At 39.2% G+C, this 27,947-nt stretch overlaps 1 protein-coding gene across 13 annotated transcripts in view; it reads left to right on the top strand.

The window, feature by feature from the left end:
- The window catches only part of KMT2C (lysine methyltransferase 2C), a 189,667-nt gene that overhangs the window by 133,742 nt on the left and 27,978 nt on the right, over positions 1 to 27,947 (top strand). For 8 of the 13 annotated variants that reach the window (XM_085572926.1, XM_085572927.1, XM_085572925.1 and 5 more), the window contains 16 exons: positions 1,038 to 1,250; positions 3,880 to 4,008; positions 5,257 to 5,376; positions 7,784 to 7,914; positions 9,482 to 9,668; positions 15,536 to 15,640; positions 16,009 to 16,056; positions 17,189 to 17,326; positions 17,512 to 17,544; positions 17,627 to 17,746; positions 19,806 to 19,944; positions 20,225 to 20,439; positions 20,556 to 20,629; positions 23,199 to 23,381; positions 24,005 to 25,870; positions 26,901 to 27,226. In XM_085572926.1, coding sequence (XP_085429052.1) covers positions 1,038 to 1,250; positions 3,880 to 4,008; positions 5,257 to 5,376; positions 7,784 to 7,914; positions 9,482 to 9,668; positions 15,536 to 15,640; positions 16,009 to 16,056; positions 17,189 to 17,326; positions 17,512 to 17,544; positions 17,627 to 17,746; positions 19,806 to 19,944; positions 20,225 to 20,439; positions 20,556 to 20,629; positions 23,199 to 23,381; positions 24,005 to 25,870; positions 26,901 to 27,226 — 4,027 coding nt within the window. The remainder of the gene's footprint in view (positions 1 to 1,037; positions 1,251 to 3,879; positions 4,009 to 5,256; positions 5,377 to 7,783; positions 7,915 to 9,481; positions 9,669 to 15,535; positions 15,641 to 16,008; positions 16,057 to 17,188; positions 17,327 to 17,511; positions 17,545 to 17,626; positions 17,747 to 19,805; positions 19,945 to 20,224; positions 20,440 to 20,555; positions 20,630 to 23,198; positions 23,382 to 24,004; positions 25,871 to 26,900; positions 27,227 to 27,947) is intronic. The other 5 variants (XM_085572930.1, XM_085572928.1, XM_085572923.1 and 2 more) reach the window with 4 other exon arrangements.

The raw sequence follows: 27,947 nt of genomic DNA, 5'->3' as shown, positions 1-27,947 counted from the left end.
TCCATCATGTTAGGACAGCTTCCCTCACATCAGAGTTTTTTTTTCTATTTGACACCTGAGAGAAACTTCTCCCCTGAAATATTCAATCTGAAAAAGAGTGTGAGATGTTTTTGAAACACACATACCTTTCAAGTTTGGTGTAAAAAGGCAGTCAAGTAGGAAGAACTTGTTCAGAACCAGCTGTATTGTCAGATGTTACATGAGAAAAGTTTTTGGTTAAATGGAACAAATGCTATTGTATTTGTATGTTTTCAAAAGCTGTGTTACCAAATTGTGATTTAATTGGCTCCAGAGAGCTGAAGCATCATTGCAGCCTCTTCATTATTTGGCAATTCCCTGAAAGTTCCCAGGCTTCCACTTGCAGGACCCTACCACAGGTGACAGGGCCTTTCTGCATGGTGAATTAAGGAATATTAGAGTTTATCAGTGGACTCAATTGTCATTTAACAGCTTGAGGAGGAAGCAGTCTTGCAGGTCTTGGGAGACTTGGGTTCTGCCCATAATTTCCTGTTTGATCTTGAGCGGCTCACTTGATACAACTTGGATTTTTTTTCTCTGCCTATTAAATAGAGCTGATAACTTCTCTGAGTTACCAGGAGTTCTTGGAGGTTAAAGGTTGTTAATGAGATGAAGGTCAAGTGCTGAGGGCTGAATGGGGGCCTTAGCTGACAGTCAACAGGGACGCAAAGTATGACTTGCACAGTTTCCTGTGGGTGCCAGTAATACAGAAATGCCTTGCAGGGCACCAATTTCCATAATCAAATTGTTCTTTCTAATGAGTCCTTGATATAAGTTGTTTCATAGCAATGTAATGGATTATTGCTGGATTTGATATCAGACTCTAAATCGTAAAGTTGTAATTGTAACGTGTAAGACAGTGTCAGTTATCTCTGGTTTATTTATCCCGATTTCTTCACTCACGGGTCAGCTCCATACTTGTGGATTATTAACTCTTCTAAGTGCTATTCATAAAAAATCAAAGACTTGTAAATTAAAAGAGTTTTATATTGCTGTTATGATTCATTCAACTTTTATAGACCCACCGAAGACATACACCCAGGATGGAGTCTGCTTGACAGAATCCGGCATGTCTCAGTTACAGAGCCTCACTGTTACAGTACCGAGAAGAAAACGGACGAAACCAAAGCTTAAACTGAAGATTATAAATCAGAACAGTGTGGCTGTGCTTCAGACACCCCCAGATGCCCAGTCAGAACACTCAAGAGATGGGGAGATGGATGACAGTAGAGGTAGCAGTCTACTTTTGGCATGTCTTGTAGCTTGGAGTGTTGCAGTACCTGTGTGTATTGCAAATATCCCTGGGAGTTTTTATTACACTGATACTCCTGTGTTCTGTACAAAATGTTTTATGGAAATTTCTTGAACAGTAGTCATGGCTCATTGTTGTCCATTTCAGGAATTTTCCTTGTTGTTCTGTTTATGGGTCATCCATCCTATAGGAAATTCACCTTTCTAGGGTTGTCAGCACTGGAAATAGGAGATGATTTTTTTTGTCTAATCTTTGGGTTACCTGTGGGAAACGTTGCACACTCATAGAGTACAGGTGTACTCAAATTCAGTGCAAACTGTTTGAAAATTTTGGCTCAGCAAAGCAACGTCTGTATCACTGAGAGGCTGGTACTATAATCAAGTGGGAAAGTGGAGTAGTTCTGTGCTCAGAGTATTTCTCTTTTCTGAAAGAAGTGAGAGTCAGTGATCTGGGCTAACACATGCATGCTGCAGCACCATTGTCCTGGCCATGGTCTGCCTGTGCATGCTGAGAAGGGTGATGACACAAGAGGTGTTAATCCATGGCCTGGGACAAGGCTCCTTCCAGTGGCAGGTGACAAAGTCATTGCATTGGTCATGTAGGTGCCTCTGGAGAAGGAACTGTGGCACACAGGTGCCTCCCCACAATTCTGTAATGCAACACTGCCTTGTTAATCAGATTAAATGTCGTAAGAAGCTGCGTGGTTCAGCCATCAGTGAAATTTCAGTGTTAACTTGTTGATAGAAGTATGGTTCCATTGTTTGATGAGCACATTCTTATCCTTTGTTGTTGACTAGAACTATTCTTTACTAAAAATATCTTCCTTTTATTTCTTTTTAACCTTTTAAACAGTTTGTTTTTCTTTCATGTCTTTCAGTAATCACAGGGTTTGGTACACCATCCTAGCATTACATGGACTCTGAAATTTCATCTCACATTTTCATATTCTCCATCACCTGGGCTTTTGAAAGCAAAAACTGCTTTTGAATTTGGAGGCAGCTAGTCACTTCCCTTGTTCTCCTTCAGTGGTTAATAATATTTACTTTTAAAAATGTGTGCCTGTTTTCTGTATTACTTTTTCTGACTTCTTTGTCTGCTTGTTGGCTTTGATAAGTGGTAGGTCTTTTCAAGGTCTTTTCAAGTAGATAGCAGGATATATACATGTGATAGCAGGGTATGAAAGGAAGAGCCAGAGCATCCACAATTTCAGTTTCAGTTCTGATCACCTTTTGTTGCCTTATTTGAAGATAAAGCACAGTGAGTACATAGGAGATGGGCTGGATTTCCTTGAAGCTCTGGGTGTATAGGGCTCTATTCTGGAGAGAGGATCAGTATCTGTCTCCAAATATCTGGCATTTTTGTATGAGCATCAGCATGAATAAAACTGTGCCATGGCTTTGACTGGAGTAACACAGTGTAGAAATTCCAGGGGAACAGGAAAAAACTTTTGACTCTTGATGTTCCAGGTGGAAAAAAAAAAGCTTTATCTGAGAAAATTGAGCTCATGGAATTTTGTTACCATCTTGTCTGCAGGCTTGCATCAGGTTCAGATTTCATTTGGTCTTCTACATTTTAGAATCCACTTGAAAGTTGAGCTTGCTTTGGGAGCTTCAGCTTGGTGGCCTTTGCCATCCACTGGCTTTGTTGGTAGAACTCAGTGAGGTCTTTATCAGTGGGAAAGTCTGGGCCATGACCTAACCTGTGGAAGAGTGAGGGTTGCAATTCCACTACAGCAAAAGTGGTGTGGAAGAGTCCACAACGTTCCTCCCTCTTAAAACTGCATGGGGTTTTACTCCATCTAGAATTATACACCTATATCCAAAGCAGAACATGAGAATTACAGTATCTTTTCAGGGGTGAGAACATATTTAACATTTCAGAAGGATTATGAGAAAAGGTCTTTTTGGGGATATCAAGAAGAATTAGTTCCCTCTCTCTTCAACAACAAAGGCTTTTTAGTGTCAACATACTTTACATCTGTTTCTACCCTGCTTTCCCACAGTTATAAACTCTAACTTTGAATTATAGTCTTCATGTTCAAGGCTGAGTAATTCCTTTGGGCTGAATTTTGTATTATATAAATCAAATTCCTCTTCACAGATCAGTCTGCTTTCAGTCAGTCACACAGCTTCGAGTCATGAGCCCCTACACTAGAAGTCATTACACTTTCCAAGTGCAGGCTACAGTTTTTAAGTGTCTTCTCAATTAAAAAAAAAAAAAAAAAAGCCCTGCCAAAGAACACCTAGGACAGTGAAGAAAATGAAGTATATCTTGGTAAATTGGATCCATATGCCTTGATGGAATAGCTAGAGATTGCTCAGACACTTAGCACAAGCTTCCAAAGAAGGTACCAAAAGCTTTCTCTGATTCATGTATACTAATTACAGTATTTATTTGCTGGTTTTGTCTAAACATCATCTCATAGGAAATGTGTGTATTAATAGGATGGGTTTCCCAAAAATGTCCAGGGATTATGAGTATCTGTTACCCTTTTGAAAAATCTGTCATTCTCATCCAGTTTATCATAAAACAGTCAGATGTGGACATTTTGGAAAAAATAATTTTCTTTGGATTTTCCAGTTAAAGTTACCATTGCCTCTTTTCTGCAGAAGGTGACCTTATGGATTGTGATGGAAAATCAGATTCCAGCCCAGAACGGGAAGCTGTGGATGATGATACCAAAGTGGCTGAAGGAGCTGATGGGATTAAAAAAAGGAAGCGAAAACCATACAGACCTGGTAGGATAAAGTAACTTAGATCACTGTGTGTCCATTGTTCATTGTTTTCTGTATAGTTACAAAAGAATAAAGATTTGAAAACACTTTGAAATTCTGAAGTATTCTTTTGCTTACTGTTGACTGTAGATTTTTTCCCCATTCTGTTTCAAGTTGCTTTTTTTTCTTCTTTGCCAAAACACTTTTCAAAAGGTTGCTGGTCAGCAGTGCACTTGTTCTTAGTGTGCTTGTCAGTTGCTTGTAGTAGCTCAGATCTGTGCCTTATTGATTTTTAACTTGATAGGAAATTGATCTTGAGCAGCTCACTTGATACAACTTGATACAAGCTGTATTTCTATAATTATTGAAGAAGAGTTTTTATGTGTGTATGTATGTATATGTGGAAATACGTGAACTTCAGACAACTTTTAGCAGTTATTTTATGTGTTTTCTGAAATATTTTTAAAGAGTAGTTTACCAAGTATTTGCAGATTACTTCTGACAGGTGAATTTTAATGAATTCAGTTACTGGATGAACTAATTTATTTTAATTTCTTTGTGCAGTTGACTCTTTAATTATCCTGACTGAGTTAATGAACTGTATGTCTTTGGTGCACAAACAGTTGAGCTGTGTCTATGTAGAATACATCCATTAGTTATCCATTAGTTTTCTGCAGCCAGCAATTCCCCTGGAAAATGAAACAGAACTGTATCTGATACATTTAGATACATAAACACCAACTGCAAAGGATCAGGAACTCTGCAGTCAGTCTCTAGTGAAGGATTCAGGAGTTTCAGGCCAGTATGATGCTGATTAGTTATATTTTTATTTGGGATATGTCCTTCTCTAGTAGCATCATTTGGAGTGGTGGGCTCTCTAGAGCTATTTGCAGAGGATTTTTTGTGGTCCTTTGAGGTTCTTTAATAGGTTTCATTTGGTAGATTGACAGCTAATTCCAGCAACTCATCAGTTTGCCCCAAGGGAGGGGAAAACCAGCATCTGAAAGTTGCCAGGTTTGGTGATTTGAACTTTTGTGGATGTTCTACAGTCCTGAAATTCTGATCATTTTTCATTACATGTGTACCCACTGAGACATAAAAATTCAGAAATGTCTCTTAAAATTCTAAATTAAAACCCCGCAAATATCTCAGATTCATTCCTAGAAATCTAGATGCAGCAGTCTCCTTGACCTGCAGAGTAATCTTGGCTCTTATTTGTGCTATGAAACACAATTTTTATTCAATACATTGAATTTTTGCTTCCTTGTTCAGGTATTGGTGGATTTATGGTACGTCAGAGAAGTCGTACGGGGCAGGGGAAGACAAAAAGATCTCTCTCCAGAAAAGATTCTTCTGGATCTGTTTCTGAACAGTTGCCTGGCAGAGATGAAGGTAAGTGCAGGAATTTAATATTAAATGATTGTTCATACTTAATGCAGTAAAAGCTATACAGCTCATCAACATGTATGTTTGTCATGATGACTTTATTCATTCAACTGAAAATACCCATTCCTGCATAGCTATCATTTCAACAGAGCCTGAGATGTGCAAAGAAACTGAAACAATGAATTGCAGGCTGTTGTAGGAGATAAATAGTGAAAATTATGATGATGATGTTAGATTTAGAGCAATCCTCTTTCTGATACACCTTCTCCAGATGTAGCCCTGGTCCAAGGGTGTCTTGTGGACCATCAATTTTAATACTCATCAGTCTTTCATATTTCATGAGTGTGTCTAATCAATTTTTACAAATCCTTTTATGCTCTGGAAAATCCTTTATTAGAGAATTTAGTCTTATGTTATTGTTGCACAAAGAAATAATTCCTTTTGTGTTTCAAGCCAGATATTAGATATCTGGGAGTTTTATAAGCTGTCCTTATGTTTAATGTTATGAAAGATTATTTTTAAAATATCATTGATTCTAGAAATATTTTCTAGATGTATGTCATATTTCCCCATCAGTGTTGCCTTTTCCAGGGCTGAGGGATCCTTGACTTTGTTGGGTGCCTTTTCCCATGGCAGAGCCATTTTCATACCTCTGACACTGCAATTCTCAGTAGACTGGGCACCTAACAAGGAGTCAGATTTTATTCATGGGCCTTTTTCTCTTTCTTGCTCTGTGTGATTAGGCTAAATTATTCCATCCATCTGGAGTTGCTCACACTAATCTAGAGGATGTTGAGGTATCATTCAGTAGAGATGTGGAATATATTTAATTCAAAGCCTGTTCCCTGGAAAGTCAGTAGACGGAGGCAGGTGCTTCTAAAGGATGGCTGATACCACCCCAGTTAAAGACCCTGGCCTGTGATTTCTCCTGTCACTCTCTCCTTTCAGCTTATCTGTTGTTTTTTTACCTGTTGTAGAGCCAGATCAGTCTCTTGCTGTAGATTTGTACATGGTGGAGACTGGATCTTTGCTACAGCATTGAGGCAGTATTACTAAAATCGAACATTCGAGTGTTGTCTGTGCTTACATTTGTAGAACTACTTCATAAAGGCAATAAACATTTATTTTATCAGTGCAGCCAGATATTCTGATTGAGTTCCCAATCTTGGTATAGTGTTTGCTTTCTCTTCAATATTAGTGTTACAGCTGTATTTCTGCTTTGTAAATATTTCAGTGTAGCATACTGCCTAATGTCAGGTTGTGCTGAAAATCTTCTGTTAGATCTTTTAATTTGCATAGGGGTCTGCTCCTTGAAGTAAAACTTCTTTTAAAAATTAGCTTAAAAGCTAATTCCCCATTCTGGGTAACACTACAATGCATATTGTTAAAAAGGAATATTCTTAAACAAGTATTCATCATTTGGAAGTTGGAGCTTCTTTTTGTCTGCTCAGGCATAATTGCTCGTTGAGAAAAATACAAATCATAGTTTGCCAAGAGCCTGCTTCTCAGTGGCCAGTACATCAGCTTTATCAGGATTTTTTGCACCCTTGTCACATCCACTCCTTTTCTCTGTAAAAACTCCCTCTGAGACAGTGCAGAGGTCACAGTGTTGGTGAACCTCATTCTACTCATGATCCTCTGGATATCCTACAGGAGATCACTGCAGTATAAAGCAGTATAAAACCATGATAATACAGTTTTAAATAACTTGCCATAGTCCTTAACTTCATGTAATTTGCTTTGGCAAGACAGAAGTAGCAGAATTTGAGAAGTTCTGCATTACCTGCAGTGTTTTTCTTGCTCTGTTGTAATAAAATACTGAATGATTGATGAACACTGTGTGCTTTTGTGTTTATTAGAAAAAGCAGTGCCACTTTGAAATATGACAGCTGAATAAATGTGTGATTTTTCTTGCAGGGCGTCTTTATAGATTTCTTATTCTAGGCTGTTCATTATTTATATGATAGTTCTTTCTCAGATTTTAAAAAAAAAATTACTTCTAATTTGAGCAAAAATAGTGTATGAAATGAAAGGTGGTTAGTGTGGAACTCAGTATTGATGACACTGGAGGTACTTCTTCAGTGGAATTCTCTTTTAAAATATCTGGTTGAACAGTACCTATAATTTCTGTCAAATTAGGGGATTCTTAGGTTGCCTGGGGATGCAGAAGTTAGAGGTCTGTGTGTACCTGGAGGTACAACAGTGATGTGGCTAGTGTCACATCTGGCATTTCCTGCTGCCAGAGCCTGGGAGGTCAGGGCAGTTCAGAGCTGGACAAAAGCCACCTTTGGAATGCATCTGGAGGGATGTGCAGTAACCCATAAACCCAGAGGTAGCCAGGTGTGCTGCCACTGTATCTTTACAGCAAAATACTGAGTATTTTATTTACTTGTGCCCTGATGTTCCTTTGTAGGTTGGACAGAGCAACTGCCAGACACTCCAGTGGAGGAGTCTACCCCAGCTTCTGAAAGTACTGAGAAAATCAAAAAGCGTTACAGGAAAAAGAAAAATAAACTCGAAGAAACCTTTCCTGCCTACTTGCAGGTAAAGCTGGTGGTCTGCTCCTGGTGTTGTAAATCTGTTTAAAAAGCCTACTCTTCATGCGTTAAACCAATAATGTTGCTTTTCTTATTCCAAAATGATGATTTAAATAAAATGGGTTTTCTGTAAAGAACGTTCAGGAGCTTTTACAGGACACTGTATGTTACATCAAATCTCCAGGATTCTGGAGGATCCTTCTCGATCTATTTGGATCTCTCCTTGTTCTGAGATGAGATGGGGTGGAAAAACCATTTTCTGCTCTCTGAACTGACACATGATGTTTCCACATTCAGCCCTGTAGGATGTCTTAATCTGATCAGGCCACTTCCTCAGCTTCCCGTTTTGCTTTTTGAGGGTTATAGAACATGACTTGATAAGGGGAACTTGTTTCATACAGTTTTATGGATTTATATGCCCTGCATCTCTCTACCACAATAATGTCTGTACTTCCCTCCCATTGATTTCGTGGTGTTCCTAGCAGGTAAGAGGCAGCAGTTGTGGATAATAACCAGGATATTAATGGTGATTGAGCAACTTTCCTTCCATTAAGCAGGTTACAAACTGGCTGGTTTATATATACATGTATCTCACTTACTTGGCTTGTTGTTCTTCTCAGCCACCTTCTTCATGGTGAAGGGAACTTTCCAAAGCTGGAACTTTCATTGTCTTGTAGATGTTCACCAGACTTCATGGCATGAACTGTATTGGGATTGAAAGCAAAAAATTAACAGAGAGGAAGAACATTTTCTCTTTAAAAAAACAGTGTTTCATAAGTGGGGAAGTGACTTGGAAAGAAAATACTTAAACAACGTTTCCTTTGGACTAATAAGGATAGATATTTTTAATGCATGTTTTACTCCTTTAAAACATAGAATATTTCTTAGATTCTTTGTTGGTATTGCAATAATTGCTACTGAAAAATCCATATTTAGATTTATTTCTAGAACTGTATCCTAAATCAAGATTTTAAAGACAATATGAAACAGAATGGTTGTTAAATAATGAGTAAAGGTTGTCAAATTACTGAGTATTCAGGCTTAGGTGAGTGATAACTATTATGTAATATTTAAAAAGCTACTTTTACAATGTAAGTTAAACATCTTCAGGTATTTTGTTATTGCAGTTAGCCATGAGGATGATTTTGTGAAATCAGGGTATGGTTAATTCTCAAAATGGAACCAGGGTTCTACATCAAGTTGCCCAGTAACATGCCCCTTCTTCAGCTCTCTTTTTGTGCAAGGAGAAATACTTCAAACAATAAAACAATTGTGATAGATAATAACACTGCATTGGTACACTCTCTGTGCCACATATGTGTAAGAAGACTAAAGTTTTTCTGTGTAATTTTAAGGCATTCATTTAATCCTAAAACTTTGGTAACGTAGCTTCCTTAGGTAACTTGTAGCCTGGAAGAGATAGTACCATACTGGAATGTTTGTGAGACTTGAGATTCTGGTTTTTATATTCTTACTAATCCCTGGGTTTTAATCTTAACCTTGTCATTTACTCAAATTTTTCAGTCAATACAGTGTTCTTCCTACACTGTCAAATCATTTTGTCTTCTTTGCAGGAGGCTTTTTTTGGGAAAGATTTACTGGATACCAGTCGACAGAACAAGATGAGTCTGGATAATTTACCTGAAGAGTCACTTCCACTTTCCTGTAAAACGAACTTGGCCACCAGTTTCCTGGATCCTTCATCTGACCCCCTTCTTAGCTCCACTTCCACTCCAGCTCAGGCAAAACTGGGACCTCAAGGTATAGAAACCTGAACTTAGTGATAATTCAGTAGTTTGATTTTATTGTGGTGATTGGGGCTTTTACACACTCTTTCCCCCTTTCTTCACACAGTTTATTGGATGTTTTTCAGCATTCTATATATGAACTGTCCTTGTGGGGTTAGCTAACACTGATATTTAGTGATATTCTTCTCAAGGGCTCCAGCTGTTTCAGAAAGAGCAGTAGATGACTCATCAATCTTAAAGCAAATCTGCAGCATCTCGACTATAACATCCACGGCTATAAAATCCATGAAAAATTAGCTCCATGTAAGAAAAAGTATACAATCCATTATAGAAGAAAACATGAGATACTCTCATTAAAAATACTTCTAATAGTTTAGTGAATACTAGTTGGATGAATATCATCCAACTATTCTTTTATTTACTGTTTTAGATTATTTTAGGTTGCCAGTCTCCTCGGAATTTTTGTTTCACCATGTCCTTTCTGAACATGAGTGCCCTTTCCAGGTACAGTTTGTAGCCCCTAGGCAATCTTTTGCTTCTGCTATTGCAAAACCTTACTGAAGGTTCTGCTGAGAGTTTTGCAAATAGCCAGAGGGTTGTAAAGTGCTGCTGAAAGAGCAGCACAAAAGAACAATTAAAACCTTACTGTCTCCCTCAAAGTATCTTTTCTCTGTTTTGTAGTATATGCTGTTAGCTAGAGGTGTCTTTATTTTTTGAAACTGCTACTATTTCTTTTGTATATTTATTAATTTATGGCTTGTGTTTCAGCTGATCCCCAAAGTTTTTCCATCTATAAGTGTTTGCACACACTATCACAGTTCCCACTGTCCAGAGAGTCATATGAAGAAAGGTCAGCTATTTGTGATTGTTACTCAGTGAAAATCTGCTAAATGAAAAGCAAAAGGCTGTATTATAATTAAACATTGATTCTTCTACAGTTGAAGTTTTGAGTAATAGAGAATGCAAAAAAGTAATTTTCCCTGAAGGTGAAGCTTCTGGAAATGAAGTGTTGCTTGGTCTGTTTTTCCTTAGTTCCAGCACTACAAGAAGATAAGCTCACTAGGACTTTTTTTCGAACCTGGCTTTCTTTTGAAGCCAGAAAAATTCAACTTCCGAGGTCTTTGTTGGCCTATTGTCTATGTTTGAAAAGACAGGTGTCTGCTAAGGAAGGCAGGAGCCTCCCCTGCAATGGAAAAAATGTAGACCCCCTTCCTCCAAATTGTTATAAATTTGAAATTAAGGGGGACTCTCAGGCAAAAATATGGGAGCGGGAATAACAGCTCTTTATTAGGGAGGAAAATAAAAATATAAACAATGCAGTAAACTAAAACAACACTGACAGAGTCAGAATACAACCTGACACCCTGTTACTCAGGATGTTGGTAGCAGTCCAGTTGGAAATTGTGGCTGCAGTCCTCCTGGAGAGTCAGGTGTGGTTCTGTTGGAACAGTGATCCTGTAGAAAAGAGTGTAGTCTTCCTCTGAAGATGCAGTGGAAGAGGCAGTGCAGGATTTCAGAAGCTCAAGATTGTATCCAGGTAGGAATGTTTGGCTCCTCCCTCTGGGCAGAGCATCTCACAATGGGATGTTACAGTTCTTATCAGTCATGCAGTGACATTCAATAGCCCATTATCAGCAGATGTCTCCCCTGAGAGAGGATTGGTTGTTGCTCACTTAACAGGAGACAACTGCCATACAGCTGGCAAGTGGAATGCGTCTTGCCTTTCAATCTGGGACACCTATCCACCTGCAAGCTTGAAGTCACTAATGTGTTCATGTCTTCTGGTAGTACAGGGTTTTAGAAATTCATGAAGTTGATGTTAATTTAGTGGTCTATTTTTCCAAAGTCTGAAAGTTCTTCATAAAAAAGCAGAGTTGTAAAACTTTGTAGTTTCGTCTTCTTTTTGTTCAGAAATAAAGAGATGGCTATTAATGAATAAATCACTAGCAATGGCTTTAGTGGATAACCTACTGTCTTTCCCATCTGACATGTGAGGCACTCAAAGGACAGTGCTTTCTGGCCATAGGAATGTTCTCAACTCAATTGTGTTTCTCAGTTTTCTTGCAACTGTTCAGATTTCGAGCCAGAATTGTGTCCAGCTGTTGGGTGTAGTTGGGGCACCAGTGGGTGAAGTTATCTGCCAGTATGGATCAGTTCCAGTGCAGTTCTGAACTCTGCCTGAGACTTTCAGGGACACAGTTATTTCCATGATAGCATCTCCCTGTGTGTGAGATTCACTGGCTAATTGCTGAGCTCCCTTCTGGCTGGAGCTGCAGGTGAGAGCAGTGTCCCAGGCACTGGGGTGTTTTCATCATTTCCATACAGGCCTGGCTGTGGAGCAGGAACAACATGAACTGTTTGTTCCATGCACTGGGGGGGCTGCAGGACTGTGCTGCCACCATCTGTGATGTTTTCCTACACTGCCACTTCCCACAAGGATTGCTGACTCCTGTGAGAATCCTTCCTTAATTGCACAGGTCTTTTCCACAAGGAAAATGTTATTCTCTTGGAAACTCCACTTGTATAATCCCAGGATTAAGGGTTGGAGATGTTTGTTCATCTTCCAGAGAGCTTTTAAGCATCTGAAGAAGTGACCCTGCTCTGCTTTTCAGTAGGTACCCAGCACTGCTGGGGAGGTCAGCGATGTGTTCAGGCTACTCCTGAGCTGACAGTGCATTTCAGGGACATGTTTTGGGATTTATTTGTTCTCACACCTTGGATAAGGGTAGCTGAACCTTTTGCTAGCCAGGATTGCAGTGGTGATGGGGATTGGCAGAGCTGGACAGAAGAAGGGTTTGGGAGTCCTTTGTTTACTGTTATTTTCTAGAAACTGTGACTGAAGTGAGCTTTAGGCTCCTAACCCTGCTTTTTGTCTGTCAGAGAGGTTGCTGGTTTTATTTGCAGTTAGAAAACTCACCTTTCCTATGTTTTTATAACATGTGAGGTTGCTGGTTTTATTTTCAGTTAGAAAACTCACCTTTCCTACATTTTTATAACATGTGGCACTCTAGGCACTCTGTTCTGCATGGCACCAAGCCTTAAATCACTTCCAAGTGCTGGAAGAGAGTGCAAAGGTTTGCTCACAGGTCTTGCTGTCTGTTCATGGGTGAACTTGAAGGTGTTGATTCAGATCTGTTGCATTCTGAGAATTGTCTGCCTCTCTCTTGAGTTTCCTGACCTGTGTGTCTCTGATAAAAAAGAAGCTGCTTGGTGAGGTGTGTACTGTGAGTGCTCTGGCAAAGTGACCTTTTCCTTTAGTTTGAAATAGCTTAAATTCAGTGTATTTTTTTTTCTGGAAGTGCTGAAAAAGTCATCTGTTCAAGTGAGGTCTCCAGAGAATACTAAAGAAATTGTTCCTAGACAAAAGGAGGGGAGTTCTCCGAGTCTCTGCAACTGATTCAGGTGCTGCTGGGACATTTTAGAAATAGAAATGTTACTATGTGATTAAATGTCTTGGGATGGCTGCAGCCTTGGGAGAGGCATTTTTATGATTTTAGAACTTCATAAATAAATAAATAGCTGCATTTGAGGGATCAGACTCACAAGATAGCATTAGAGCTGTACTCTCTTAGAGATCCAGCATTACAAGCAAATTATTTTCCTTTTTGCTTTGTCTTGGCTTTCATCTCCATTCTGTAAAGAGTCAAATTAATGAGCAGTATTGAGCTATTTGTTTGGCAGCAGATGTCAACCAGCTATTGATTGTGATCTGAAGCAGCTGACTCAAGTGATTTTCTTGTTTCCAAGATAATATTTAATACACATGGAATTAAAACAAGGAAAAAATAGAAGAAAAAAAGTAAAACCATGCTTTTTAGATTAGATGTCTTGTGTGAGTTTTATGGATTATAGACTATATCCCTCTGCTCTCAGCAGAACTCAAGTATTTTTACAGACTTAACAAACTCCATTTTGAAAGCAGGATGGTTTTCCCAGTTTATCTCCTCTGAAGGCTGTTGTGGAATCGATTTTCCTTCATAGTTAGAGGCCCTCAAATTTGAAGCCTGAATTTATTCATGGCCAATTTGTAGCTACAGGTGGTAAACTTTGTATCTTTAAATGTTAGATCTTTTCACCTGAGCTCCTACCAGCTACTTACACAACATATTAATATTCACATTAGAAGCTGAATTGTTAGGGCTGTGGAGAAAAGCACCATAACATAAAATACTAGAGAAGAATTAAAGGCTGCCAGTATAGTCCCAATGCTTCCTTCATGGGCTTTTTTTTTTTTTCTGATACCTTCAAGCTGACTTGAGGAAAGTTAAAGAAGTCTAAGATCAATCCATCAGCCAGCTGAAGTCATTACATCACCTTGTGGTGCCTGGTATTATAGTTACTTGCAGAAGGAAAACAAGTATCTGAAAAAACCTAAACAAACTAAAAAACTCCAAAAAAACAACCCACCAAACACCAACAACTAGGTTCTGTTGAGGGACATAGGTTTAGCAGTACATTTTATCAGCTGCACAAATAACAATGCCTGCAAAGTGGTGTGGTTTTGAGGCACTTTCAGATAGTTTTGCTGGTATCAGTAGGAGCTATATTTTGTTTGTACATTTAAATGGACTGGTCTGCACTGGCTTATTAATCCACCTTGTTGAGTGTCAAATATAAAACCTGATTTAATTAGGGTGGTTTCATCTTGTCTGGATTACAAAACGTAAAAGTTTTTCTTCACTAGTAAAGTGAAGAAGAGCAGTTTTTGTTTTGACTTGGTAATGGAAGAAAGGAAAAGGGTTGTCTCTGAAAATTAGCAGAAGGCACTTGTAATTCATTGTTAAAATTAGCAGCTTGGAAAGTAACTTCATGATAGAAATAAATCCTTGGCACCAGGCTCTGAATTAAGCTGTATATTTTCCTGGGGCAGTTGGATTGTAACAATGGGAAATACATCTGTTTTTGTCTGAAATGTGTGTGTTCTTTGGTTTTTTGGTCCCTCTTCAACCTGGCCATATATTTATTTGCCACATTGTATATTTCATGATTTGTATTAATCCCTTTTTTCTATTAAATTTATATTTGCCATCTCATCATGTTTTATTAGTCTGACAGTGATTGCTCATGTTGTCATGACAGTCTGCAGTTTTAGTGAAAAATATTTGTCTCAACTTTTATTTGTTTGTCAAATATTTTTTGCAAATGTTGCACATCTGTAATAGTCCAAAGCAACTAGTTAATAAAACCAGATGGGCCATTTGGAGTAATTCCTCTCTAGTGAATTGGAGGTCAAGAAGATAATACTATCCAGAATTTATTATTTCATATTAAAGAATTTATTGCTAGACCAAGCCAGTTTTTCCTAGATGGCAAACAAACTTGACATTTCTACCTCTCTGTCAGATTTTCTTCTGATCTTAAAAGTATCATCTTCAATTTCTATTTCTTTACTCTTCCTTCTTACTCTAGATTTCACTTCCCTATCAGAGTGCAGTAACCAGTTGCTTCTATATTAAAAATAGAGAGTTGGTAAAAGAAGTAACTGATTATCGTTTTTTTAAAAAAAACACTCCTTGTAGATTTACTGTGAGCTATCCTATATAAAACCTGTTTGTTGACTTTTACATTCATGGGCCTTTTTGTCTCAGAGGTTGCAAGTTCAGAGTAGATTTTGGGATTATTTTTCCGCTGGAATCATCCAGACTTTGTTTCACATGATGTGATCACATTATCCCTTCTGAAAAGACTAAACAATGTAAGCACGTGCAGGTGGCTCAGTCCTGGCAGGGGGGGCTGCTGGTCAGCAGAGTCTCTGACCCCAGGGACAGGGACAGGGCATAGGAGACCCTTAGAGCTTGGTACATCTGTGCATGGGGTTGCCCCTCAAGAACATCACCAGAGATGCAGAAATGTTGATTTTGTTCTTTGCATCTTCCACAGGCAGCACCGACGATCCTTTAGCTGATCTTTCTGAGGTCTTAAATACTGACGATGATATTCTTGGAATACTTTCTGATGATTTGGTAAAGTCTGGAGATCCTTCAGGTATGTATGTCCATAGGGTCTCTCCCTTTTTTTTCCTTTTTTCCTTTTTTTTTTTTTTCCCTCTTTATTAGAGATATATTTGTTGTACTGTATCTGTAGGTTCTCCTCTAGGTCATTTCAGATACAATTTTCATATCTTAAGAATACCTTGATTTGGAATGATTTTGGTTTATTCTACCAAAAAAATGCCCAAACTTGTCAACATTTTGTTTTCACTTGGTTCTTTGCTTTGCTGCTTAAAAGAGGATAAAATGTAGCTGCTGTTGTCTCTCATACCTGCGTAGCTTTTTTCAGCATGCAGCTTTTTCTTTACTTTTTTTTTGTTTTCGTGTTGTAATCATCCATTTTATCTGGTTTGGGTCCTGTAGGTCTTGATTTATGCACTTTCCAGGTTGAGAACTCACCTTCCCCATTTGGTAAGAATCTAAACAATGGATGATCCATGGTTAGCAGTAGCCCTCTTTTCCTAGTGGTTTTAGCTGAAAGAACTGCATGTATAGAAATTGCTTCTCCTTTATTGTGTCACTAATTCATGTTTCATTTTCCACTCTGTGGTGTTTGAGTCTAACACGACCTCTAAACTCTGCACTCTGCCTTTAAGAGTTCTGCATCAAGTTTTGCCTATAGCTTTTGAAAAACTTCCTTAGTTTTTTGTGTTTCATCATACAAACCCATGCATTTTCTTGCTGCCACTGTAAATATTACTTCCTGTTGTAGTGTGTAGTTTTATATGGTATATTTTGTAAATGAAAAGCGTTCTTATCAATGTGATTATATGAAAGCATGATTAAAGCAGTCAGTATTCTTTTGTTTTCACTGGATAATGGTTCATAATTTTATGTAAAAGAGAGGTTGACAATAAGTAGAATGGCATGTTTCATTATTTTAAATTTGGGGTTATTTGGTAATTATTACATAAATATATTTTAAATACTAAATATTTTTTTCCCAGATTTTTTCTCATTTGAGAGATTTATTGACTTGTAAAGGATGTTAGGAAATTTATGTAGTGAGTTCTGTTTACTTAGTGCCAACAAATCACTTTGATGTAACCCATAATAGTTAGGATTTTATTTTGAAAGAGAAACTTCTCTAACTTGTTTTATATTGGCTACATGTCAACAGCATTTCAGTAAATATTTTGTGTAATATTTGAAGTGAATTTAAGGTACATGAGCATGAACCATGTTTACTATTTGTGTGATTCTTTTCAAAATGTGAAAAACAGTTAAAGTGGAACTGTATTCTGAAACCTATACATTCAAAACCATTCTGAACCTAAACTCAGTAGTCTTACTTCCCATTCTTCCAGTTGCATTATATTCAATTAACATTCCTCAAACAATGCAGTAAACTGGAGGTAAAGAGTGGGAAGGTTTTTTTACTTTTTCTAATCAGTGTTTTGTTTTGCCTTACCTTTCAAATATTAGAATGTCCTGGTTTAATTGACAGCTGAATTCTGGGGGAAGGAAACAGGATTTATGCTCTTTATTCAATACTAATAAAATTTGCTATTCATGTCTAATTCAATATTGTTTCTTCCTGCAGCTGGATTGGATATTGGCCCCATCTCTGATGATCCTTCCTCTCTGCCTCAGCCAAATGTCAACCAGAGCTCACGTTCACTGAGTGAAGAGCAGTTAGATGAAATCCTCAGTCCAGAGCTAGACAAAATGGTCACAGATGGTAATTTCTTTTGTCCTTAATCTTGGTCTTCTACAGAACTTAGGTAGAAATAATCTTTTCTGTTTTTCTTTCCCCCAAATGACACATCTCGGTATTGTAACAGACCTATTTGGACTTGGTTTCACAATTACTTTCATTGCTTGCTCTGATAATTACTTACCCTGTGTTGCCTTTGCTTTGTCCAGGTGCTATTCTTGGCAAACTGTACAAAATCCCAGGTATGTGTTCTGATCCTCCTTGTCTTTTATGGAGCACAGTTCACAAGCAATGTCAGCAACTCATGCAGAGTGTTTTTTGCAGAGCTGGGAGGGAAGGATGTTGAAGATTTGTTCACAGCTGTGTTGAGTCCAGCAGCCCCACAGCCAGCTCCTCTGCCACAGCCTCCTCCCCCACCACAGCTCATGTCTTTGCACAGCCAAGGTATGTTCCTCTGGTGCTTCTGTGAGCACCAGTCTGGCCAGGAGAATTGTGCACCTTTTAAATGCTGATGTGGCAGTAGGACTCATCTTATGCTGTCCAAAATTGTGGAATCTGCCATAGTTAATTTGTGAAGTATTATTCTAAACCTGTTCTGAAGGGAGTATGTAATTAACGTCCATGTAAATGTTGCTAATAGAAAGGGACAGTTATTTGAAATTTTTCTGACATATTGGTGCTTTTACTTTAGCTGACACTGAGATGGTTTGAAAATTAGTCTGTGATAAAGCATGTGTTCTCTTCTGACTTCGCTCTTTAATTACTTTTGAGTACCTCCTCAAAAGTAAGGCAAGACTATGTAACACTGATTTACTGAGTCTTAATATCTGTAAGAATGCAGTTTCATGTATTAGCTAGTCCTAATAGAAAGGAGGCTAAACAAATTTAAAATTTATCCTGGAAATGATACTTTACTTTTCTTCATTACTACTGAAATTACCATCAGTTAGATACAGCATCTTGCTCTTGTATTGAAGGCCGTATATAAATGTAGAGCTCTTTTTATAAGCAATATGTGTCAATATAATTGAATGTGTTCCTTTTCTCATCAGACATCACTTCTAGTGGGTTTCCTGTGAGCTCATGTAAAGTGTCCACACTTTGATGCTACTTTAGTACTACAAGAAGGACTATGCAAATTGATTTGACCAGTGAATTAATAATACGGAGAAAACTGATTTGTTTCCTAGTTGAATCAGTTTTCATGAAAACAAAATACTTCAAAACCTCTTAGAAAGGAGAGTGTTTTAAGTAAATAATGAGTTGATTTAAAGCAGAAGATAATGTAGGTACCATTGCCTGTTTCTGAAGTACTTGAGTACCTGGGGATAGCTCCAGCATTGAGCTCTTTAAGATTGTTCAGCTCCTCCCTGTGGGAACTGCCATGATAACAAAGTTTTGGATTTACAGTTTGGTTCTGCTCCAGTGGAATCATCCACAGATAAATGCTTCAGTAGGTGCAGTTTGCATAAATTTTCAGCAATTTCAGATAAAATTACTACTCTGCTCTCATAAAGACATGTGAGCACACATTGCAAACCAGAGGCCTGACTCCACCCTGTTTGTTTGCCAGGTCTTCAAAGTTAGTCACTGTGTTTACCAGCACAGTAACGTTCTCTTAAATTTTGTGTTACAACTGTAGTTGCTGCATAGCTTACATAACCTTTAGATCAGAAAGAGTCTCCTAAAATGGGAGAATGATACTATGTCATCCTACAGATACATCTGATTCCTGAGCTACTTCTGTGCTTTTAAGGAAATACTGGGGCAACAGTTATAATCTCACTTAAATGATGGGATCCAAGGGCCAGAGTTAATTCTGTGTAGTAACATCTGCAAATACCATCTGCTGGAATGAATCTGCCTGTGCCACATTTGTAATACTGTAATCAAATAAATAACATTTTCTGGCTTCGTGCTGCTAGACTGGACATTTAATTAGAAAATGTTAATGCTCATTTGAGTAGAGTTATCTGTTTCATTGGTTACAAATTAGGGAGTTAGTAGATAATGAGGCTTACTTTGGTACAATGCTCAGGAGTCTCAGAAGAGGAGATGTTTAATTCAGGTGGCTAATGATCATCCTGAAAGGACTGAAAACTGTCTTCTCCATGGTTTGCTGCTTGTATCTGGATCTAACAAACATGAAGAACATCAGCTTTCAAGTTTATTAACTCAACATAAGGTGCAATACCATGGCATGGACTACTATAAAAGTTTTGGGAATCCATTTTTGAAAAAAATTGTATTTTGGACAAGAAAAAAAAAAAACAACGTGTGCAGGGATGTGATAGAGTAGAAAAGATTCCTTTAAGCACACAAGGAAGGTTTTTAAACTGATTTAAAATCTTTCCCAAAAAAAGTAAGGTCAGCACTGTAAAATTTTAAAGTGATTAATTTTTCACTAGAGAAGACATTGTTTCCTCTGTGAAAGGTTCCACCCCTGCCTTAGAAGCAGTAACCCTTGAAAACATAATGAGTAACTTAAACTTCTTCTTTCCAGGAGAGAATGCATTTCCAAGAGTGCCCCTCATAAATGGTCTGATTGGTCCCAACCCTCATCTCCCTCACTCGGCTCTGGCTGCTGGAGGTGGGCTGGGCACCTTCTCTCCCATTACACAGCAGCCATACACTGATGCCAGGTAAGTCCAGATGGGGAATAAAAGATATTTGGTGTATTTAGCATTACAAAAGTTCTAAGTAGCAAAGACACCTGGAGGGTGTTGGTGGTGTGCTATTATTATATGTGATATAATAATGTGGTATTATTAGTTCTTGAAAGCCATCACAAAACCTTGTGTGTTCTTGCAGTGTGTTCACTGCTGAAATAGCAAACAGAATGAGTACTTTGCTAATTGAGGCTTGGTTTGTTTTGTTGTTTTTATACAATCTGTAAAACAAGCTCCTTTTTTGGTCTGTCAGGGATAAGAATCCAGCGTTCAATCCAGTGGTGAGTGATCCCAACAGCTCGTGGGCACCAGCTGCTCCACCCCTGGAGAGTGAAGGTGATACCATGTCCAATGCTCAAAGAAGCACCCTGAAGTGGGAGAAAGAAGAAGCTTTGGGTGAAATGGCCACTGTGGCACCTGTTCTCTATACAAATATCAACTTCCCTAACCTGAAGGAAGAATTCCCAGGTGAGTGATAAACTGAATCAAGTTGAATATTTTGCAGCAATTGGTGCATCTTGATTTGAAAGTATCTCAAATAGACTTATCATAGCCCTGTGTATTGACACATTTTTTGTTTGCAGACTGGGCTACAAGAGTGAAGCAAATTGCTAAACTGTGGAGGAAAGCAAGCTCTCAAGAGAGGGCTCCCTATGTGGTAAGAACGATTTCCACCTGTATTTGCATGCTTCCAGCAAACCTACATTTCATTTATAAGGTTGTGTTGTTTCATTTTGTTTTTAATAACTCAAGTTGTAGGTTTAATGAAAGTTTCCCTTACTTTAAGAAAACCTTTTTAATTTAACTTTTAAGTCTGAATACTTATATCTGTATTCTTTGTTTTTCATTATTATTTTTAGAATAAATTCTATTAGTTCTGTGCAATCTGAAGACATCAGCTGAGATGAGAACATTTGTGGCTCCCACTGCCTCTTAGCTGCATTTGATTCATGCATCAAATCATCCTTGCTCTGTCTCTTTCTACACAGAATCTCACCAGTTTATTCAGAAGGATAATAACAACTGATCATGAGATTCCTCTCCCTTTCATCCATTCTCAATGGGCTATTCTTTTTTTCCTGTTAGAGTTGCTGAAGTCTTTCAACTAACAATTCCAGAGGTGTCAGTGCTGACACCTCTGCTTTCCTTATTTACTTCTATTCCTTGTGTTCTTGCTTTACTGTTCCCTTTCTCTGCTTACTCTCTTGTATTGCTTTGTATGGAAGCTCTTCTGATATCTTTTGATATCCATTTTTGTGGTACCATTTTGTGGGGAGCATGAAGGACTCAATTTTTCTCTCCAAAATCATTTGCCTTCTTCACATCTGAGTTAAGTGAACACAGGTACTTGTAGCAGCTATCTGGAGTTACATGGTCATTGATTTCACCCTCCAGAACTTCTGTCATTCAAAGGGGGTGACCCTAAAGCTTTATTGAAGCTTCTGTTGAAGCCTGTGTATTATTGATTCTTTTGGACTTCCCCAACAATTGTTGGCAAATGTAGTTTTCTTTAACTTCCATTCTCTCCTTCCGTTCTCTCTCCATCTTTGTGTCTTCACAGCAACAATGGGATGATCATTCTCTTTTTGGAGGTTTCTGTGGACTTTGCAGTTTTCAGTCTCATAGCCTTCCTCTATCTGCTCTTTCTTCATATAGTCCCACCAGTAAACAAACTTCATTCCTCTGCATTTGGATGACTCTGTTTAGCAGTACTACATCATCTTCTGCTGTCCAAATTCAAAATTGCTGTGATCTCTGGCTTAAGAGGATAAATCATATCCTAAACTCATTGTGAGAAGTGGAGTCCTTGATCTTTCTGAAACCCTTTCCACTTGAAAGAATAATTTTCTTGTTTTTGCTTTGTATCACTGAGGCATCATCATTATTCTGCTTTTTATTCAGTGTTGCAATTTCAGCACCTTTGGACCTCTATGTCATCTTGCCCATGCTATAGTTAATCTTGGTGATTTCTTCTTTGTGGTATTTATAAGATAACACCCACTTACATGGGTGGCACTTAGCACTTCACAATTACTTTTATTGTTGATTGCTTTATTTTTCATTGTTCTTAAAAAATATAGCTGTATCCTTGTGATGGGTATCCAAAAGTCAGCAGCAAAAATTACTTCCCTTGTGTACAGGAGGAGAGTGCATGCCTCCTGCATACCAGTATTTACAAGATGTGATTAATTCCTCTCAGAACAGTTCTTGAGCTTCTGCCATGCAGCTCCTGCTGGTGTGCCTGGCATTGTGCACACAAGAAGCTGCTGTGGTGCTTTTCCTGAGGGACTTAAACTCTGAGGGGTTGAGTGAAGGCTGAAATGAAATTCAGGGAAGTATTAGTAAATTTTCACTGTAGGCTTTTTACTTTACTTAGCATGCACAATCCCATCACTTAGAAGGAAAAATGATAGTGATTTTTTTGCTGCTGTGACATTGGTGCTCTCATCCATGTCAGTATTTCATTGCTGGGGGGGTAGTGTTAAAGACTTTTCCTCTAGGCAACCCCTACTTGACAGCTGCAGATAAATTTGTGAAAAAGAGGATGTGAGGGTTTGGTTCAGAAAAGAAATCACATCCGAGATTGGTGGTAAAACAGACTCTTTGAAACTTCCATTAGATACTTTAAAGTGTCGCTATAGCTGTAAAATGCCTCATTGAAGAGGAATTGCTGTGTCTCCATACAGTTCTTCCTGATCTATAAGCCCATATCCTATGTTTATACTGTTAACTGTTAACAGACTCAGATCTTTAGAGGTCATTTAATGGACTAGACTGTATTTTTCTTGTCATTGAAGTTCTCCACATTAGTGGCCTTTATTGATCCAAACATCATCTGCTGTGCTCAGCCTTCACGTTGTAGACCACACCAATATGTGATTTGAAAGGTAAACGGGTGCGATTAATGATTTCTTGGCACAGCACAGTGCCTGGAACAGACACCCTCCTGTACAGAAAAGCTTTGCTAATAGGTTTACTAATTTACTAATTGCTAGTAACCTCTTAATTCCTTCTATATATGTTAAACACAGAATTTCCATAGAGGTGTGAAATTTTTCTGTTTGGGAGTTCTTTCCGAAGTACATAATGTCATTTTCACAAGGATGTGTTTGGATTAAAACAGGCTGTACAAATAATTTGGTGATAGATTTTGTAGGAATAACAGATGCAGTGTTCACACTTAGTAGAAGAAAATAAGTCTAATTGCATCTTTTCTCTTTTTCCAGCAAAAAGCCAGAGATAACAGAACTGCTTTGCGCATCAATAAAGTACAGATGTCAAATGACTCCATGAAAAGGCAGCAGCAACAGGATAGCATTGATCCCAGCTCACGCATCGACTCTGACCTCTTTAAAGACCCATTAAAACAGAGGGAATCAGAACATGAGCAGGAATGGAAATTCAGACAGGTGTGTAGCATTTAAGGTGTTTTGTTATTTTCTCCCTGCTTTTTATTGCATTGTAGGAGTTGGTTGTAATAAAATCAATTTGAATCTTTCTTTGTAGAAGAGTATACAGTCAGCCATTCTGCTTGGGAAGAAAATAGATGTTTTCAGGAGATAAGCTGTTTGTAAAAAAACTTTTCTTTAAATTTTGACTCTTAAATTCTCTGTATTATAGAAACAGGTTGTTCTTTTTCTGCATGGGTGGCCGGTGCAGTAGGTTTTTATTACATACTCTGTATTGCAGTAACTTTGTCCTGCACACAGCTGCCTCACATGGGGCTGGATGTCTCTCAAGCCCACACCAGTGCTGCATGTCAGTAACCTTTGTCTCCAGAGTATAAGGTTGGAAAGTGGTGTTCTTTAGGCAGCCTGGGAAATTCTTATTCCCAGGCAAGCAAGATGCATGTCAAGGTAATGGAACTTCAGAAATAGCTGGACTCTCTGCTCCCATTACATTTCAAATTTACAATTATTTGTAACTGATATTGGATATGTTCTAAAGTTTTAATTATAGATTCAGTCATTAGAAAGATATTGTATGCCCTAAACTTAGAAGTGTAACGTTTTTCATCATAATTTTAAAACAGCAAATGCGGCAAAAAAGTAAGCAGCAGGCCAAAATAGAAGCCACACAGAAGCTTGAGCAGGTGAAAAATGAGCAGCAGCAACAGCAGCAGCAACAGCAGCAGCAGCAGTTTGGTTCCCAGCAGCTCCTGAACCAGTCTGGCTCAGACACACCAAGCAGTGGGATCCAGAGCCCCTTAACGCCGCAGACCGGCAATGGAAATATGTCTCCTGCACAACAGACATTCCATAAGGATCTGTTCACAAAGCAGCAGCTCCCTGCTACGCCCACATCAGCGTCCTCAGATGATGTGTTCCTGAAACCACAGGCCCCACCTCCCACTCCCACCCGAATCCCAGTACACGAATCGCTGTCTCAGTCTCAAACTTCTCAGACATCATCACAACAGATGTTTTCTCCAGGTTCCACGAACACAAGGCCTCCTTCTCCAATGGATCCTTATGCTAAAATGGTGGGAACACCCAGACCAGCACCCATCAACCAGAACTTTGTCAGAAGGAACACCATTGCCCCGTTAGATTCCTGTGCAGCGCAGTCCTCCATATCTCGGGAGCCGTCGGGAAGCAGGCCCTCGCCAGTCAGGGACTCATGTTCTTCATCTCCAGGTAGCAGCGATCCCTATGCAAAGCCACCAGACACACCCAGGCCTGTCCTGCCATCAGAGCAGTTCTCCAAACCACTGGGAGTCCCACGGTCGCCCATAGTTATGGAGCAGTCAGGGAAGGTTCCTTTAGCTGCTGGAAGCAGCGATCCCTTTACTAAGCCGGCTCCTAGGACTGACACGTTTCAGAGACAGAGAGTAACCTCTGCTGATGCCTATGCACGGCCTCCATTGACTCCAACTCCTGCTCCTGTGGATGGGAGCCCTGGACCTTTCAAAACCCCTCTGCGCCCTCCTCAGTCCCCACAGGATCCTTACTCCTCCATGCCAGCCACGCCCCGGCGCGTTGCTGTTGATCCCTATGAAAGGCCCCCTCTGACCCCGAGGCCCGTGGATAACTTTTCCCATAACCAGGCCAATGATCCCTACAGCCAGCCTCCCCTCACTCCCCACCCTGCAATGAAGGAGCCTTTCGCCCATGCGCCGCGGATGGTGCGCCAGCAGGGTGATTCTTTCCCTCAGTCTGGGCCCATTTCCAGGCCAGCTTCTCAGGACCCTTACTCCCAGCCCCCAGGTACTCCTCGGCCAGTTGCTGATCCTTACGCCCAACCCCCAGGAACTCCTCGTCCCACCACAGTGGATCCATATATGCAGCAGCCACCAACACCCAGACCTGCTCAAGCAGCAGATTTGTTTGCTCAGTCCCCAGCAAACCAGAGACATTCTGATCCCTATGCCCAACCTCCTGGAACACCACGGCCAGTTCTCAGTGACCCTTACTCTCAGCAGCCAGCAACCCCAAGGCCAGGGATTCCTGAGAGTTTTAACAGGCCTGCCATGACAAGGCCAGGACTAATAACGAGTAGAGATCCTTTCCTGCAGACACCACAGAGCAGGTTGCAGGGCACTTTTGTCAGGCCATCAGACCCATGTTCTCAAACTCCCAGGTCTGCAGGACCTGCAATAACAGATTCCTTTAGCCATGGTGCAGCTACTCCAGCACATGACCCATATGATCAACCACCAATGACTCCAAGACCTCAGCCAGAATCTTTTGGAACTGGCCAGCTGGCCCATGATGCTGCTGAACAGCCACGGCCTGGATCTGAGGGCACCTTCAGTGCATCTGGAAATGCTCCAATGACTTCTCAAGGACAACAGTTTCCCAAAGTTTCACAAGTTCCTGGCCCAGCACCCACCACGGGAGTAACAGATACACAGAACACCATGAATATGTCTCAAGCAGATACTGAGAAGTTAAGACAGGTGAGAATTCTGATGATACTAAAATTCTGGATGTAGAGGAATTTCCCTCATTCTTGTTATTACTTGAAGTTTCTTGCCACTAAACATAACTATGTGTAAGGTACAAATTATCTTAGTTTGCTTAATATGTTAGTTTGGTCCTTCTGGATAGAACCACAATATACAGAATACAGAAACATCAGTAATTTTTAAGGAGTTTGGACAAGATCCAAAAAAATAAGCAAAGGCTATATTTGAAACCACTGAAGACATAGATGGTTGGTCTGTAATAGTGCTTTTAGCTACAGTCTGAGAAAAAAAAAAACAATTTAAAAGGTCCGTTTGTTCTATTCTGTAACAAATGAGGTGTGGAACTGATTGTCAATGACTTGTTCACTGGATGGTACGGGCAAAGATCTCAGACCACATGTCTGACTGTGCAGTTGGCCAGCATGTTGAGGTGAATCCTTCCCTGGTCACTGCACTTCTTGAGGCACATTCACTCCAGGTTTCTGTCCATGAAAGTCTGGCAAGCAGCTCTTGCTCAGAGATAGAATTACATTCAGCTTGTGGAAAGCAACTCAATCTTATGTTTGGAAGGAGGGATGGGGAAGTGAATTTAATGGAAAACCAGTTGTATTTATCATACAGAGTTAAGAGTAAATTCTGCAGCTGTGGTGTAAAAACCTTTTAGTGAATTTTCTTCAGTGCACCTCTGGCCACCTTTGTCTCTCAGAATGCACTTTGCCTGTGCTGAAAGGGCCTGCATTACTGGAATAGAAAAATGGAAAAAGAGTTGCTTCCATGTTAAATGGTACAATGGGATCACACCATATGCTTTATCAAGTGTCTGGATGTTAAGTTGGGTTACCAGCACCCTGCACCATTTGACCCTCCTTCTCATTTCTGAGCTGGTTGCGGTTGTTTATAATATTTTCCTGTAACAAGAGAAGAATTTATTTCCTTCAAAAGGCTTAACCTAGCAGAGTGTAACACTTCAAAAGATGTCAGTTGCAGTGTCAAGTATAATGATTTATTTTCTTGTAAACAGCGCCAGAAGCTCCGTGAGATTATTCTACAGCAGCAGCAGCAGAAGAAGAATGCGGTTCGCCAGGAAAAGGCCTTGCAGGACGCAGCAGCACCTCCCCATGCAGCCCCTCTTCAGCACTGGCAGCAAGACAACTTAAATCAGATCTTTAACCGCCCTCCTCCTCCCTATCCTGGGAATATCAGGTCCTCTGTGGTCCCTCCAGGGGGGCCAAGGTTCTCCATGTACCCCAAGGACCAGCGTGGGCCCTTCCCTGGGGATGGGCAGTTCAACAGGCCCCAGTTTCCAGGAGATATGAACACCATGGGGATGAGACCTCATGGTCTCAGGTAGGTTCTTGGATCTCTTAAACTCAGGGTATTACAGGGGTCGTTACAGAAAAAAGGCTTTTTAGACAGGATGAAAAATCATCTACAGGAGCTGGTAACCTTCCTGAACTCTGTATGTGCAGTAGGTTTTCCTGTAACATCAAAATGTGTGTTTTACACTAAGTATTTTACACTGTTTTGTTGGGAGTAATTCAAAAAATAAATGGGGAAACTGCAAAACTAGGAAAACTTGTGTAACCTGAAATATCTTGTTGTCCATGGCTTTTGGGGCATTTCTTAAAAAAAAGTTAAAATATCAGACTTTATTTATGATGTCTTAATAATGAATAAATTAATTTCTAATTTCTAATCAAACCTCAGCTTATGTCTGTGGCATTTTTACAGTGAATGCTACAATATTAAATGAATACCAGTATCAACATACATTCTTAGAAATTAATTTTTTCAGTATGTGGATTTATTTCACTAATTTCTAAATCCACACACTGAGATTTTTTTTTACTCTGAATTGCATTAGCATGTATTTTAAATACTAGGTTAGTTCTGACTGTCAGAGTTTTCTATCCATTATTATTATTATTACTGAAATTGAAAACAGGTTGTTTATTAAACATAATTAAAGCAATTATTTTATTGTAGTCATAAAGCTCATTTAAATGTAAGTATAATTAGTCAAAACATTGATTTAAATATCTTGATGAATGCATCATGTAAAGCATTT

This window comes from Lonchura striata, chromosome 2 (genome assembly GCF_050655825.1).
Source record: "Lonchura striata isolate lonStrDom1 chromosome 2, ASM5065582v1, whole genome shotgun sequence".
Classification (NCBI taxonomy): Eukaryota; Metazoa; Chordata; class Aves; order Passeriformes; family Estrildidae; genus Lonchura; species Lonchura striata.
Note: the sequence above shows the minus strand (reverse complement) of the source record. Positions and strands in the feature narration are given on the sequence as shown.